Source organism: Lates calcarifer, linkage group LG12 (genome assembly GCF_001640805.2).
Source record: "Lates calcarifer isolate ASB-BC8 linkage group LG12, TLL_Latcal_v3, whole genome shotgun sequence".
Taxonomy (NCBI): domain Eukaryota; kingdom Metazoa; phylum Chordata; class Actinopteri; family Centropomidae; genus Lates; species Lates calcarifer.
Genome location: NC_066844.1, coordinates 18,050,094 through 18,065,683, shown reverse-complemented (window position 1 = coordinate 18,065,683; position 15,590 = coordinate 18,050,094). Strand labels below are relative to the sequence as shown.

The following is a 15,590-nucleotide window of genomic DNA, read 5'->3' as shown; positions in this document are numbered from 1 at the left end:
ACACTTTCTTTCATACAAACACAACCTCCCCCACTCCTGCACACAGACTCAACACAAACACTCTACTCCCCAGCCAATCTCTTCCTGTGTTTGTATGTGCTCCACTTCTCCCATCAAAGCTACATACACACTCTGTATATGATAGCATCTGTCCCCCCTCATTGCATCTAGCACTCTTCCCAATCTTTGTTTAGTTTCCCACCTTCCTGTGCTTGATAAGGCTAGCAGCTTGTTAGCATAGCTCTCACTTTTTTCAGTGGCTTGGTGGGTTAACAGTGGTTCAAAAATTCTAGTGTCACTGTAGGATTCATGTGCCAGATTGCTTTTCTTATATGCACGCAACCATTACCATATAAATATTAAATCTAGTCTTTAAGTGTGCGCACGTTACGTCTTTAACATAAATATCCTCTCAGCGGTCTTTGATGTAAATTTGTAATATTGTTTCGGTTGAGATATCCCATAAGGGATTTGTGTTGCGACTCAATGTAAGAGGAGGTCTTTTCTCATTTGAATGGCGACACTAAAAAGGCATTCAATTGGAAAGCTCTATCTTCAAGTCTCATCTTATTGTATATGATAATGTTGTGGTGCAATTTCTTCCCCCGTTTGCAAGACAGCTGATAAAATCAGTCATGGTAAAGCACCTCTCTAGATGCAGTGCTTTTTGCACTCGCAGTTTTGTGTGTGTGTGTGTGTGTGTGTGTGTGTGTGTTTAACTCCATGCAGATGATTGAGTTAGCGTGATTTAGTGATGGTTGGAAGATGAAATGCCGCCGTTGCGCCATGTCTAGCGACTCGCTACACACACTTATCTGACGACTGCTTGCTAAAGGCATTTAATTTGGAGGGAGAGAGGAGGGAGGAAGGAAAGGTGGAGGAGAGGAGGGGAAAATGAAATGAATTTGTGAGGGATGAGTGAGAGAACAGGAGAGAGAAGACACTGAGGAGAAGGCAGAGGAATGCAAGACATGGGTAGAGATGGAGGGATAGAGCAATGACGAGGTCTTTTAATTTCAGCAAGCGTGAGGATTAAAAGGCCGTAACAGTGATGAATAGGTTTAATTTGCAGTTGAAGCAGCTCACTTTCCTCCACCATATTTACATTATATTGAATACAATAATGCATTTGCTCTGAGAGAATTATACCACATGTGGCTTGGGCTTTGTTCCTTTTCGTCTCCTTTTTATGTTTTTCGTGCCTCCTGTTCCTCCACAGTCTGTTATATGTTTGTGTGGCTGTAGCTCTGCGTGCGCATGTGTGTGTTTGTGAGTATGTGACCTTTTGTAAGCTCTGCTGGTGAAAGGCCACAGGCTCACACATGAATAACCATGGTGTAGACATGCGGGTGAATACCAAAGCCGGTCAATAAGAGTTGGCATAGCAAGTAACCCGATATGACAGAATACAGTGAATTACCCTGCTGCATATTTGAACTCATTGACGAGCGCTTCACGTAAGCTTCAAGATCTTTGATAGAACCAGTCAGGTGCAGCTTCAAAAAAAGGGGTCCGAATACTGTGTTTTAAATGGACTGCTTCACCTGTGTTGTAAGACGAATGAAGTGCTCATGAAATCACAACCCGTTTTGACCAAATCTCAACTCACCTCATAACAGATTTTCTGGGAAAATGAGCAATCGATAGTCATGGCAGATAAAGACTAGGAGCTAATCTCATGTAGAAACATTAAAAAGATAAAAATAAATGACTTTTGTGAGCACTGTCTTTTAATGGAGCGGGGATAATGATAGACGAACGCTTGCAAGCTCGCAGTTCTTTGTGCTTTTTAAGTACAGGAGACTAGAGGGTGTGTGCATTAGTGTCAGTAATGTGTGATAGTGTGTGGAAGAATTACTGGAGGAGTACGTGCTTTTGTCTGAGAGTTGCTGCCGGTAATGACATTCACGTGACTATATGACAAAAAGAAAAGGGAGAAGGAGAAGATTTTTACCACATTCCCTCTGCTTTCCCTCTGCTTTCTCCATGTAGACTATTTAGTCTATTGAGTGCTTATATATTTACTTGTATAAATAAACATAAATAAGTAATTGACATCAAGAAGCAAGCTGGGTTTCCTTCTACACACTCTCCCATAGTACATTTTTTTTTTAAATTAAAATAAAAGAGTGTAAAGTTCATGTTTGCATCTGCTCTCCTTCCCAGACCTTAAAATAACCCTCTCCAGTCACACACTGTGTTTTGATAGTACCCGCACTGACATTCCACTGTGTGTGTGTGTGTGTGTGTGTGTGTGTGTGTGTGTGTGTTTGAGTGCACGCCTCCTCCATCATTGTCACCATAGTTCTTTGTCTGTCTCAGTGCTGCTGAAGGAAAAGCTGCTCAGTCTCTGACTGTCTGACCCACATATGGTATAGGTTTACTCTGAGCTCTCCTATGTGTCGGCTGTATATGCTGCGTATAGTGGTGGTGGGGGGATTTGCCCCATAGATGTATTGGGGTGATCACTCACTCATGTGTGATGCTCCATCTGCTCCTAGCTTCTAACCACTCAGCCATACATGCGCATACACACACACACACACACACACACACACACACACGCATACCACCTTGAAGCTACAGTGTGGAGGATAGAGAATGTCTTCTTTCGCTAGATAAAACAACTTATTCCAGCAAAACATTTTATTATATATCAAGGATGCTCTCCTCTCCCAAACAATGCATGGCAGCAGTATTACAGGGCTAACTGTAGTACTACTCACTACAATGTGTGTATATGCGTCTTCTTGAGTAGTTTCAAGTTCTTAATGCTTCCTTTGTGGCCCTGTCCTCCTGTATTACTGTTAGCAACTGAAAATGGTACAACAGCCTCGAAAAACACACATACACACGCTCAGCGAGAAGAAAAAGGTTATTTTTTTTCTAATGTCTCTAATGGCAACTGTTGCCGTTCGAGAACAATTGATGGATTTGTTTTGCGTCTTGCTGCGCTCAAGTTCTGCCAAGCTCACAGTGAGATAGGAAGTGAGTGATTTCAGCCCTTTATCTGAACGCCCCTGCGGCAGATAGAAAACACAGCTTAAAGAGGGACAGAGAGGATATGGGAGACGTTTACATGAAGCTGTCATTAAGCAGTCTCCACACAGCCCGGTATAATGTGTGTGACTGAATTTATTTGGCTTTTTGAGAAAGCCAAATAAATGGTGAGATTTGTGGATAACTTTTATTGATATATATGTTTTTTGAACCGCAATAATACTAAATAACAGCAAATTTTCTGATAAAGTCAAGAAGTTCCCATCCATGTTGGCTTAAAAGCTGAGGATCAGAGTTTATTCTTGACCTTGGAAACAGCAGTTGAAAAAATTATCTTACTATAACAACCATTTAGTAGCTTTTCTGGAGCTTTCAATCATATCTCATGGTCTTTAACAGCAGTGCACAGGGGAAAAAAATGGAAAGGATTTCATATTGTAAGAGTGGTACTCTCTTCCAAGGCTGGTGGGTGCCTCCTGGATAAAAAGCAGATCCCTGATATAAATTAAACATGAGAAATTGGTAGTATTAACAACAGTTAGGCCCAGCTAAGTACAACAAGTGGTATGTTACAATCACAAGATCATCTAGGTACTTGAGTCCACCAATACACAGTATTGTCTTCTGTTGTTCACTCCTGCACCCTCCTCATCACTCCTTCCCACAGCCTTTTCACTATAAGACTACTTTTATCTCCCCTGTTCATCACCCTCTTGCTGCTTTCCCTCATTTCCTTTTGTTCTGAAGAGGGCCACACTGAATTCCCTGCTTTGGTTGGGCCCCCTAAACACACACATGCACATATACTTGGGGGGCCCTCCTCCACATCAAAGTCAGGAATGTGAGGCCTGCTGCTATTATGCATGGGTAGGCCTAGTTATGTCAAGTTTACCCCTCAATAAAGGTGGTGCACATGCGCTTGTGTGTGTGTGTGTGTGGGGTGGTGGGGTGTTCTACATGCTATTAACAAGCCAAGTATGCTTTATGTTCACACACATCTCCAAATCTGCTTTGAAATGTCAAAGCCATTACTTGAGCTATGTGCACATGCTGGTGTGTTATGGCTCTCAGACAGACCTGTGAGGACACCTGGACCATTCTGTTCTGTTCCATTCCATGTGAAGCCAATTCATTATCTCGGAGTGTTTGAAGTTCCTCTTTACCTCCCTTTTTCTTTATTTTCCTTCCAATTTTTCATTGAAATTTACTGCATAGAACAATATTTTGATAGAGCGTGTGCTTCTGTGAAGAAAGTTTCATCTTCTCCATCCTCCATCCCTCTCTCACTCCTGAAATTGTTCCGTCACTCCCTTGCTCCCTTCATCTCTTTCCCTCCCTCTCGTTTCCTTCCCCTCTTTCCTTCCCACAGTGCACCTGTGCTATAGAAGACACACAATGGATGATCTCTCTCCCTCTCTGCCTCTAAGTCTCTCACTTTCATGTACACAAGCTCCATCAGTTGTCACTTGAGGCTATGACAGGCATCATTCTCATTGACATGTTACTGTCTTATCGCCCAACTCTCTCACCCTCACACTGCCAGCCCTCCCCATCTCCAGCTATAGCTATCCTGTGTATCTATCAGAGCTAACCAGGCCTGCCTGGCACAGATAAAACCCAGCATTAGGGGCTTTTGGTGGATTGGTGGGTTGAGGGAGGTGTTAATGCTCAGATAACAGATATAAAATGGATGTTGAATGTTGGAGGAGGGGTGGTAGTTGGGAATGTTGTGTGGTGTTGGTGTGTTTGGTTGCAATCTTTGTAACCATGCAGGGATCATGTGAGTTTTCTGAAAATCAAAAACCGTGTTGCAGATGGGGGAAATACGGGGAAGATGATAAAATCCCTGGGTAGGTTGGTGAGTTTTAGAAATGGGACACTTTATGGGGATGCACCTGAAATTATTCTACAACTTATTTTGCTCATTTACTGGATTAAATTATAGATTTCAGTCGCTTTCAACATTTCAGGGCCACTTCTCTCCAGAGAGCACCATTGTAGTGGAAAACACCCGTTACTGCTTCATCTCTTTTTACTTACGAGTTTTGCTTAGCTGAAAAACAACATTAACATTCCAGGAAGGAATAACAATTGTAGGTCATGGAAACACTCTGAGTAGTAGTTATGAGAAGTCGTGTTCAGAGTTTTGCATCATAAGCATAGAGATACTGTAATTCCTTCATCTGCTGTTCTTTCCCTGTGGCTTTCACTCCTCATTATTCCCTACTCTTGTACTCTCTCCTTCGTCCTCCTCCTCTCTCATTACTTCTCTATGTCCTTACTTAAGACAGTGGCTCTAATGTGTTTAGGATCTGTTAATGTTACATTATACATGTTGACAAGAGAGTAGAGATGGGGCTTTTCCTGAAAACACAAGCGCAACAGCACTCTGTGAATCCATCCATCAAGCACTTAGCAGAAAGCTGAGCAACACAAAGGAGACAATGAGACAGTAGCAGCATCTCCCATCATCACTGACTTGCATTGATTTCTTGACGTGGTGTACACACATACACATTCACACAGAGGAGTGAATATTCATATAAACATAAACCTGTGAATTTATACATGTGTGAAAAAAACAGACTTGCGCATGTTAAAACACTACAGGTGGGCATAGATAAATGTGAAAACCAACACACATATGGGCAGGCATGTAAGCGCACACACACACACACACACACATACACACACACACAGACTTGCTGGATTTCTACACACATATTTTTACACCCTAAGCTCTTCTTGTAGAAGCTATAAACCCTCCTAAATGTGCAGTTCCCCCCCTCCCTGTTAACCTGGTTAAGAGATTGTAGCCTCGATTGCAGGGAGCTCAGTTTGATTCAATTAGACGTTCCTTATGCATCCCATCCATCCATCCACCCATTCATGCATCTATCCATCCATCCATCCATCTGTTCATATATTCCATAGTCCTTTGTTCTCTCCCTGGTTTCCATATTCTCTGGCCATCCTTGGCTGCAGCTCCCATGGAATAAATCGATTTGAGACGATTTATTACCTGTTGTTTTCACACGTCACCTACTCTCTCTCTCTCTCTCTCTCTCTCTCTCTCTCTCTCACTCTCATCTACTCTTCTCTTTTTCTCTCTTTTCTCTCCTTTCTTGCTCTCTCCACACTTTTTTTCCCCCCAAATGTTAGCACTGCATATGAACTGCATCCTGGGGGGGGGGGGGTTGAGAGAAACAAAGACATAAAGGGAAACAAAGACAGGAGAGAAAAGGTGTTGCCAGATTTAGTGTTTCACTTTCTGAAGTGATATTGGAAACAGCAATGGACAAAGTGAGATGCAGAGACAGTCGTGTGTACATTTGGGATTCAGCAGACTGGAGGGTGCACAGACAGAGAAGCAGATGGATACAAACAGGAACAGTGACAGAAAGACAGACTTTACTCCCTGTATTATTGTGTGTGCAAAACCAGTCTAGGCTTGGACTGGTCATTAGCCAGTGAACTGGACTTGGGTATCTGGTCCAGAGATAGATGTGGCTGCCAACTGAAATAGCTCTTTTTTTTTCTTTCTTTTTTTTTTATTTGTCTTTTGTCAGAGAGAGTGAGAAAATTATGCCCAGAGCTCACAGAACAAAAAACTACTCTTTCACCTTTCCCTTTTTCCAGTGGTCTGTACTTAAAAACTGTGTTGCCATGTGTTCTGGTATGTGTGTGTATGTGGCCGTCTAGATTCGAGCCATCCATGAATGAAATGTATCCTTTGTTTACGGGCCCATTATCTAGATAATAACATCCATATTTCCTTTCATCTTCAGTGCTTTATCACAGCCTTATGAGCTCTTTCTCTTTCTCTCTATCTCTCTATCTTTCTCGGCTTCTCTCTCTGTCTCCCTCTCCCTCTCTTTCTGGCACACACACAAACACACACACATACACAGGCAGTGAGAGATAATGGAATTGTTGCCCCTGGTTTCTGTTTGGTGAGATTGTAAATAAATTCTTTCATCGCAAAGTGTGTGCGTTCAGCATCCACCTGTGTGTTTTGCTTTCTGTGTGTGTGTGTGTGTGTGTGTCTATGTGTCTATTGGTGTGTATGTGCCTGTGTGCATGTACATATCTATCAAAGCACATATTACTGTATGCATATCTATCATTGTCCGTATGTGTGTGTGTGTGTGTGTGTATGTTTTCATCTTATCATTTCTCATCTATCTGGGTGTGAACCTATTTGTCTGTGTGTATCTATTTCTGCGTGTGCGTGTGCGTGTGCGTGTGCTCACATTCAGTATCATTTCCCAGCTAGTCATTGCCTGCTGTCCCCTCCTTGTCACTGTGGGCTGATAGCAGCGCGAGTCGACAAAGCCCAGTAATGGAGAGCTGATACTTGCCCCCCCCCCCCGTTGCTCTGTGCTTTTCATTCGCTGCTGAGATGACTTTGGCTCACAGCCATCCCAGCCAGCCAATCTCCTATCTTGTATCTGAACCATTACTTTCCATATCTGGGCAAATTATTCGCCAAAGCTCACAAAGAATATTTGAACGTCTGCCCACGTGCACGCGTGTGCATGTGCTTGCCTGCTTGTGCTGTGAGATAAATAGTTATGTTTGTCTTCAGGTGTATTGGGTGATTAAGTTTTCATTGAAACTGAAAGATAGTGACTCACTCTTTTTCTCTCTGGGCTTTATACAGGACTGTAATATTTTCATACAGAGCGCATCTTGTCATAATTTCAGCTGTAAAGGTTTTCTCATTAGTTCTTCTCAGGTGCTGAATAGCGCTGTCTTTTCTACGGTTGTAATAACATCATTATCCTGTCAATAATGTTCCTTTCCATGCATCTACCACTGTAATCATGTCTCTGTTCATGATAATCATACTATATTCAATACTGCTATTAACACAGCCTTTCAATTAAGCTGTTTACATGGCTCTGCAAAGCAGGCGCTTTCAACCTTTTTCCAAAATTTGGATAATTTCACGCTGCCTACCACTGTAATAATAATCACCTGTTAGAGCTGAAGTAAATGCAGCCTATTTCCCCAACTGGGGAAGCATGCACAAAGACTACAGTGAGTTTTAACTTTGTTTTTTGGGGGGGAAATATGCAATGTGAGACATGTTTTGTATGGATATCACAAGGGGGATATGAGATGTGAGAAAACAAAAAGATTAATGTGTCACAGTATTTCATTTTGTCATTGTGCTCCTATGTGCTGAAAATATAGAATGAATGGATACAATGCATTTGATGTATTACAAAAGTAACCAGCTTATTTTCAGTTTTGTTGAACACTTTATCATGACTCACTTAAAGCAAGAAGTTATCATTCAGGGCTCAAGCACTGCCTGCAGCTGCTTCAAAGTAAAAGCCCCTCCTAGCATTGTCTCCTGGCTCCATGTCTTTCTTTTTGAAGGCTTCTACTGTGAAAGGTTTTATTGTAAAGCAGCTGTTGGCAGGATTCATTGCAATAATAATGCAAATACAATACTGTACAATACTGTTCTACATTGTTTGCAGTTTTACATAAACAGTGCAAGGTTATATAATGCCTGATAAAGTGTTATAATGGTTATTGGTGAGGGATTATATCTCTACATGTATTTAATTCAAATTACATTTCTAAGAATGTTTATATGAACATTTCTGTGTGTTTCTAAATTTGTTTTCCAATGTGTTTCCCTGTAGATTCTGGTGAACTCTGTGAGTCCCAACCGTCCAGCAGTGCTGTATGAGAAGGTGACCGTAAGTGAGGGAGGAAGTCCCTTGCTGAGAGACATGCTGTTCAGCCCGGACCAGCAGTACATCTACACACTGACTGACAGACAGGTGAGTTCACTGTCAGAGATGCACTCAAAAAGATGCTCAAATTACGAAACACATGCATCCACAACCTCCACTGCACATGGTACATCTTTGAGTGCAGCTGTGATGCCTGTACCAAATGGCAGCATAACAAGTCACATGGAATCAAATTAATGAAATTCCTACATGTGGTAAACACAAACGCACGCAGTATGAGTGCTGCCATCATTAGGCTCCATATCCGGCATGCCCTAATACAGCCGTTACCACAGGTGACTACACGGGGCTAACAATGCCTTGTTAACACATGTTGCATATTTTATTTGAATGCACCCACAAGCCTGTACACACACACACCCAGCACACACAGACACACACACCTGTCTTTTGATTGGTTGCAACAGTCATTTCCTCCACAGCACTCTCACACCAACTGTCCAGAGTAGACCTCACCCCCATTAGACATTAGTTGCTGTATATCTTTACCCTCCTACCCACAGTACAATCACAACACAACTCGTCTCCACTGGATGTAATTACACAGCCACACACACACTCACACAGACACACATCCACACACATAAGCTGCAGACATTACCACCATGACGGTTCTCTAATAATCAAGACATTACACACAAACAGACATACAGGGGAGTGTTATAGGTCACACGTGGTGTGTGTGTGTGTGTGTGTGTGTATGCGCCTGCGGTCATTACCAGCCCCACCGCTGGCGAGGGCTGTGTCTTCTTTGATGGTGAGACACGGAGGAGGAAGGAGAGGGGGAGGTGTAGGGGGAGGAGAGCGAGTCGCATCTCTGTCGCTCCCCAGGCCCAGCTGCTCCTCTCGTTTTTCTGTCTCATTAGTGTGGTGAGTGAAGGAAGCAGAGATGGAGGGAGGGGAGAGGAAGGAAAGTGGGGTTATACATGATGTGAATATGTCTGTATTTAATAGATCTAAAACGGGCTTTGGGAAAAGACTGTCTGATTAAAAAGGGTGAGATATGCATCTGAGGTCTGTTTAGGGACATGTATTTGAGGTGAGTCAAGTCGATTCTATTGGCTGCTTAAACCAAAGCCTGGCTATAAAATGCCTTTTTTGCCAAAGGCCTGTGGTTCATGACTGAGGCTACATTAATTAAAGGAGTAATCTGTCATACACAATAAACCACTATCACGGTTATGGCAGACATGGATATGTACAGATATGATGCCAGAATTCCTGTACCAACCAAAAAAAAAAAGCTAAATGTTGTCTAATTAGAACTTTGCCAAAAAGAATGCAATGCCAGTTTTTGTTGCTTCATTTGTTATTCAAGAGTTATTGAGGTAAGATAGCCAGGCCTACTTATTGCTGCTGAAATGTAAAATTTATTACTTCTGCCTGGGAAAATAAGTTTTCTAAGGGTGTATTTGTCCATCTCAGATGATTGGATACACAGGCCATGATCCAATACAGAAACAATGCACATAAATTTGTAATGATCCGGCTCTGATTTAAAGCTGATTGTATTCATCCGTGCTTAGAATGAATTACCTCCGTTCATGGGTCAGTGTCGTGCTTCTGAGTATGGTATTTTGAATAATGCTGCATGGGCGCACATTACCTCAGAGAGTTAATGTAGAGTTTGCATCAGCTGCTAAAGTTAGCATTTCTGACCTTGTGTTGACCGCTCTCAGTAACTTTTTTTGTCAGAACACATTCTAAAGTAGAAGCAAGGGCAACCAGCAAATTTTAGGATACCATTATGTATGGTTAAGACTGTTAGTACAGTGTTAAGACAAGACAAGTGTGCGAATGATGTGGATCACCTGAAGCAGGTATGTGACTGGGGAAAACACATACTGGAGGTACAGAAGCGTGCAAATGCTGAGAAAGTTAAATCACTGTAGTTGCATACTAGACAAAAAACAGAGTTAAATAATTAATAAATAATAACAAAAAAAAATTTGAGATTAGACTTGAAGATGTTGGTGTTAGTGTTTGTGTGAGCATGTCTTCCTGACTTGGTGGCCTGGTCCACTTTATCTTTGCAGCTAGAACAGTTAAGGGCATGAGGGACGCACACACACACATGCATATGCATTTTTTACTTGTAGACCCTAATACAAGACAAGATCATACGCTAATGCTCACATAAATACCCTCATTTACACTCCAGGACAGGCCTGTCTCCATCCACCTCCCATCAAGCCCTTTTCTTCAGAACTCCCCCATGTTCTTGTCATACACACACACACACACACACACACACACACACACACACACACACACACACACACACACACATACAATACACCTCACACTCACACTCTCACGCTCACCCCTACCTTCATCTCGCTATGTGTTTGATCCCCATTAATGGTTAGCAGGCTTGGGTTAAGCAGAACGGGGGGCTGCGGTTGCCAGACCTCCTAGCTAAACCCCCTTTCGAGCACTAATGACTAGAGGGGGCAATTCCCTTCTATCGCTCGCCGTCCTACCCTCATCTTTATCCTCTGCCCTCCATCTACACCACTATGCCCCCACCATCCCTGCTTTTATAAATCCGTGCATCGGCTGCTACACACACACGCTCCCATGTTTTCATCTAAGCCCAAATTGAGTCCTCCCCTCTCAACTGCCTTCTACTGATCCCATTCCCATGTTTTTAATGATCTCTCACTATTGCTGCTGCACCCCCCTTTTTTCCCCTCTCCCTCTCTCTCTCACACACTGACACACACAGATACACATACAGTCTTGGTCTTTTTTTCAAAGGAGACAGAGGTGGAAAATTGTGGAATTGATGGAGGGATGGATAGATGAAGGGAAGGAGGAGGAATTGAGGAATGATGGTAGGTAGCTAGTTTTGAGCTAAAGGAGGGTGCCATGGTACTAAACAAACACACATACTCATATGCACATAAACACACCAGTAAGCTTGGATGAGGAATGCCACCATGCAACCTTTTCCCTATTTTCTCATGATACACACAGCCCCACTCTCTTCCTGTGAGTTGGCCTGTGTGTGTGTGTGTGGTGTGTGTGTGTGTGTGTGTAGCTAGTTGCCTGCGGGGGTTCCTCAGACAAGCCAAGCACATTAAGGTGTCACTGGACATATCCACTGATGCGTAGCCCATGACAAGTCCTCCCTTCTCCCCCACTCCAATACTCACACAGATACACACAAACGAAGGCCCAGGCGGTGAGTCAGAGTTAGGGGCGAGGCCCAGTGATTTATGACTTGCTCTGTTCCAGCTATATTCATCACTGTCATTATTATCAATGGAGGATATGACAGCAGGAGAGGACGGCCTGCTGTGTTTGTGTGTGTTTGATGAGACAGTATGTTATTACAGGAAACTTAAATCAGTTTATTTTTGACTGCAGTCGATGTTGAATGGGTTTGTGTCCATTACTGTTTGCTTGCTGTTTCTTGTTGTTGTTGACTTTGTGCGTGAGCAAACAGGCAAAGGTCTGCCCCAGCTGACATTTTAGAAATCTTGACTTTACTGATATGGATCCATTCACTCAGTACCAAGCTGTGCACACACACGCACTGCCCTATTCATATCACAAAACTGAACTGGGAAAAAAAAAGGAAAAATATTTGTTTCGTGATTAGAAACTTTTAGGGCTGCTAGTTAGTTTTTTCTTTTCACAAAAATATGAGAAGCGTCACAAAGAGCACAAACTTTTTGAATCCTCTCTCTTGTGCAAAATCTGCTGCTGTGGGAAATCCTCTCATGGTGTCTTGGCTCAGTCCAGACACTTCGCATCATCAGATCTTCTTCTTCTGTTTTATAGCCAAAAAGATAGAAAGTTCCGACTGAATTTAATGCTGCACCTGCCATTCTTCCTGCCTTTGTACACATGCTCAGTTTGAGTGTCATACACACACGTAGACGCACATCTTTATGTCTTTGATAGCAGCCATGCATATGATATCGGTGTGGTGTGCAGTGCTGGCTAATTGCTGAAAGCATGAATATTCATCTCCTCCAGTGTGGGAAGGAGGACTGCATTTGGAGCAATTCTGATTGTCCTGGAAACAGACAAGAAGGACTTGGATGGATTGATACAGTGGAGGGAAATGATGTATTATCTGTATGCATGAGGCAACCTTTGTTCATGTGTCAAGGATGCTACAGTGAGTGTTACAGTGTGTGTGTGTGTGTGTGTGTGTGTGTGTGTGTGTGTGTGTGTGTGTGTGTGTATGTGAGCACATAAAAGCATGTATGGCTCAATTGCATTTTGTACCAGTAATGGTTGATGCGTTTGTGCATTGATTCAACCACATCTGCATGTCTTTGTAGGAATCTGAATTTGTAAACAAACTCACACACAGCATTCAAACATATATTTGTGTGTGTCTGTGTGTTTGTTTGTGTGTGTGGGCTAACACCATTGTCTGACTCCCCATTCAGCATCTGAAAGAGATTTCCCCCTCCACATTTCACCACGACTCTGATGCCTCCAAGGAATCTGTATTCATGCACATGCATGTGCATGCACACAAGTTCTTGTGCCATTCACAAGCTGTTGGTTTGTGTCCCTACTATAGCAAACAATGGTCTGTATTGTGTCACTGGCTCACTCAACAAGGCCTCATCAAGTAATATCTTACCCATAGGGTTTTGTCTGACATCAATCCTCTGTGTGTGTGTGTGTGTGTGTGTGTGTGTGTGTGTGTGTGTGTGTGTGTGTGTGTGCGTGTGTGCGCGAGTGTGTGTCTGTCGATCTGTTTACATTCACATATTATTGGTTCACCGCCAATCTCATTAGCAAACACATTAGCACAAACTGACATCAACACACATAATAAGCAGCTGGTTGTATCAATCAAGACTGACATTTTAGTGAACTAGATACAGCTAATCAGTCAATTCTAAGTGGCTCAAAGATTAATTTTCCGTAATTTATCAAACTCTGGCCGACTGACGAACTCCCAAAGTTAACAAGCACATAATGCAGCGTTTAAACATCAGCTATTGTTGGCTGACTCTTTGTTTCATCATTCAGAAAGCATGTGTAGCACACAGCAACTGTTTGCTTAAACAAAATTAGAGGAAGAAGAAGAGCTTTTTAGTAGTTATTTTCTTCACTTCTGTTCATGAACTGAGCCCACAAAGCTCTCACACATGCTCACACACAGACTCTGAGAGAGGAGGTGGTCATTGTTATGTTAATGTTGGGGGGGGGTGTAGGAGGGGCGTAGCCATGTAAGTGTATGGCACTCAATCTCAAGTTCGAACCGCTGGAGCACCTTTCTCAGCATGGTACAGTGCTCACATACACTCAGGTCATCCTCAGCACTGTTAATCATACATACACTCACATGTATGTCGGTGTCCACATTCCTTATAACTGTAAATGTCTGTAGTGTGCAAGGAAGATTTAGTTTGCATTGTATCTGGAACCAGACTTGTTGGATGGAGAGGGATCTTAGACTGATAGAGAACAACAGCAACCAAAATCCGTTTGCTGTCATATAATTTTTCTGAGCAACAAAGAAAGAATGTGATCCCAGTAAAATACAGAAATTCATTAAGTACAATATCAATCAATTCTCATGACAAATCCACTCGCATTTATACTTGTGACCCCTTACTTTGAGTTACTTTTCAAACAAAACACCAAACATTTGCTGGTTTCTGGCTTCTCAAATATGAGGATTTGTTGTCTGTTGTCAATAGTAAACCAAGTATATTTGGGCTTTGCATTGTCATTTGGGTAAACTAAGGATTTTGATGCCATCAGCTTAGTCTATAGTAAACTCTGATGGGCGTTTTCTCACAATTATCCAACATTTTACAGACAAAACGATTTCATAGTTAACTGAATAATTATTTCTTCTAATAGCAGTAGATATGCAAGGATATTGACCAAGATACTCAGAGAGGGACCGTTTCTATGTCTATTAATATCTCCAACCTCACTTCTCTCCTTTTCTTTCACTCTTAATTGTATTTCCTGCCTTTCCTCTAACACCCTCTTTCCTGTCGTATCATTCTTTCTTGCGGTTTTTCCCTTTTTTTTAAAAAAGTGTGTGCTTTATTGAGTGTGTGCGTGCCCCATCAGAAAAGTGTGCTCAGACACTTGTCTTAGGCGCGATGCTATCGGTCCTAATGGAAGTCTAGCTGTCACTAGATAGCTTTGTCTTTCTCTCATCTCTCTCTGTTTTACTCTGCCGTCTTTTCCCAAAGGATGGCGTGATAGAGCAGACTGATAGGGTTAGAAAAGAGGGCGAGATGGATAGGGAGGTTAATGGTTTCTCTCTCCCTCTATCTCCCCCTCCTCCCCTTTCTTCTCAATCACTATCAATCTGCCTGTGCGATCGGTCCTCCTGTTGCTTGACAGTGATTGGGGCAGAAAGATTGTGGCTCTGACTGATTGTCATGGAATGAGGCCAATCAAAAGCTGGCATGGCCCGTGGTGCCGCTCCGAGTGGCACATCGCCGTATTCAGTCCCGTGCCTTAACCACAAGCCACTCAGGGTAGAACAATGAAGTGTCGCTCATGCATGACAGCGCAGGGAATTGTTTTGAATTTGAGTCAAATTTCTTTTCAAATTCATGCACAGCAGGCCTCGTCACACTCAGTTATGAAGTATCAAAATGGGGAAGAGCTCAGTGGAAGTGGAATTGCAGTTTTTCTTCCAGTGCTCACTGTCAGAAATGACAAAAAAAGAAAGAATATGATATTAACAGTTCCTTGGAGGGATGAGAGTCGTTGCAGTTGGAAAGAAGAAGCTGTGCATCATAAGTAGGGCTGCAACTAATGGTTGTTTTCATCACAGATTAATTTGTTAATGTATTGTGTAATGAATCTTAT

The 15,590-nt window shown here is 42.5% G+C and overlaps 1 protein-coding gene across 1 annotated transcript in view; it reads left to right on the top strand.

The window, feature by feature from the left end:
- Positions 1-15,590, top strand: part of LOC108884024 (plexin-A1) — a 185,487-nt gene that overhangs the window by 75,961 nt on the left and 93,936 nt on the right. The window contains 1 exon segment of the mRNA XM_018677631.2: positions 8,661-8,801. Coding sequence (XP_018533147.1) covers positions 8,661-8,801 — 141 coding nt within the window.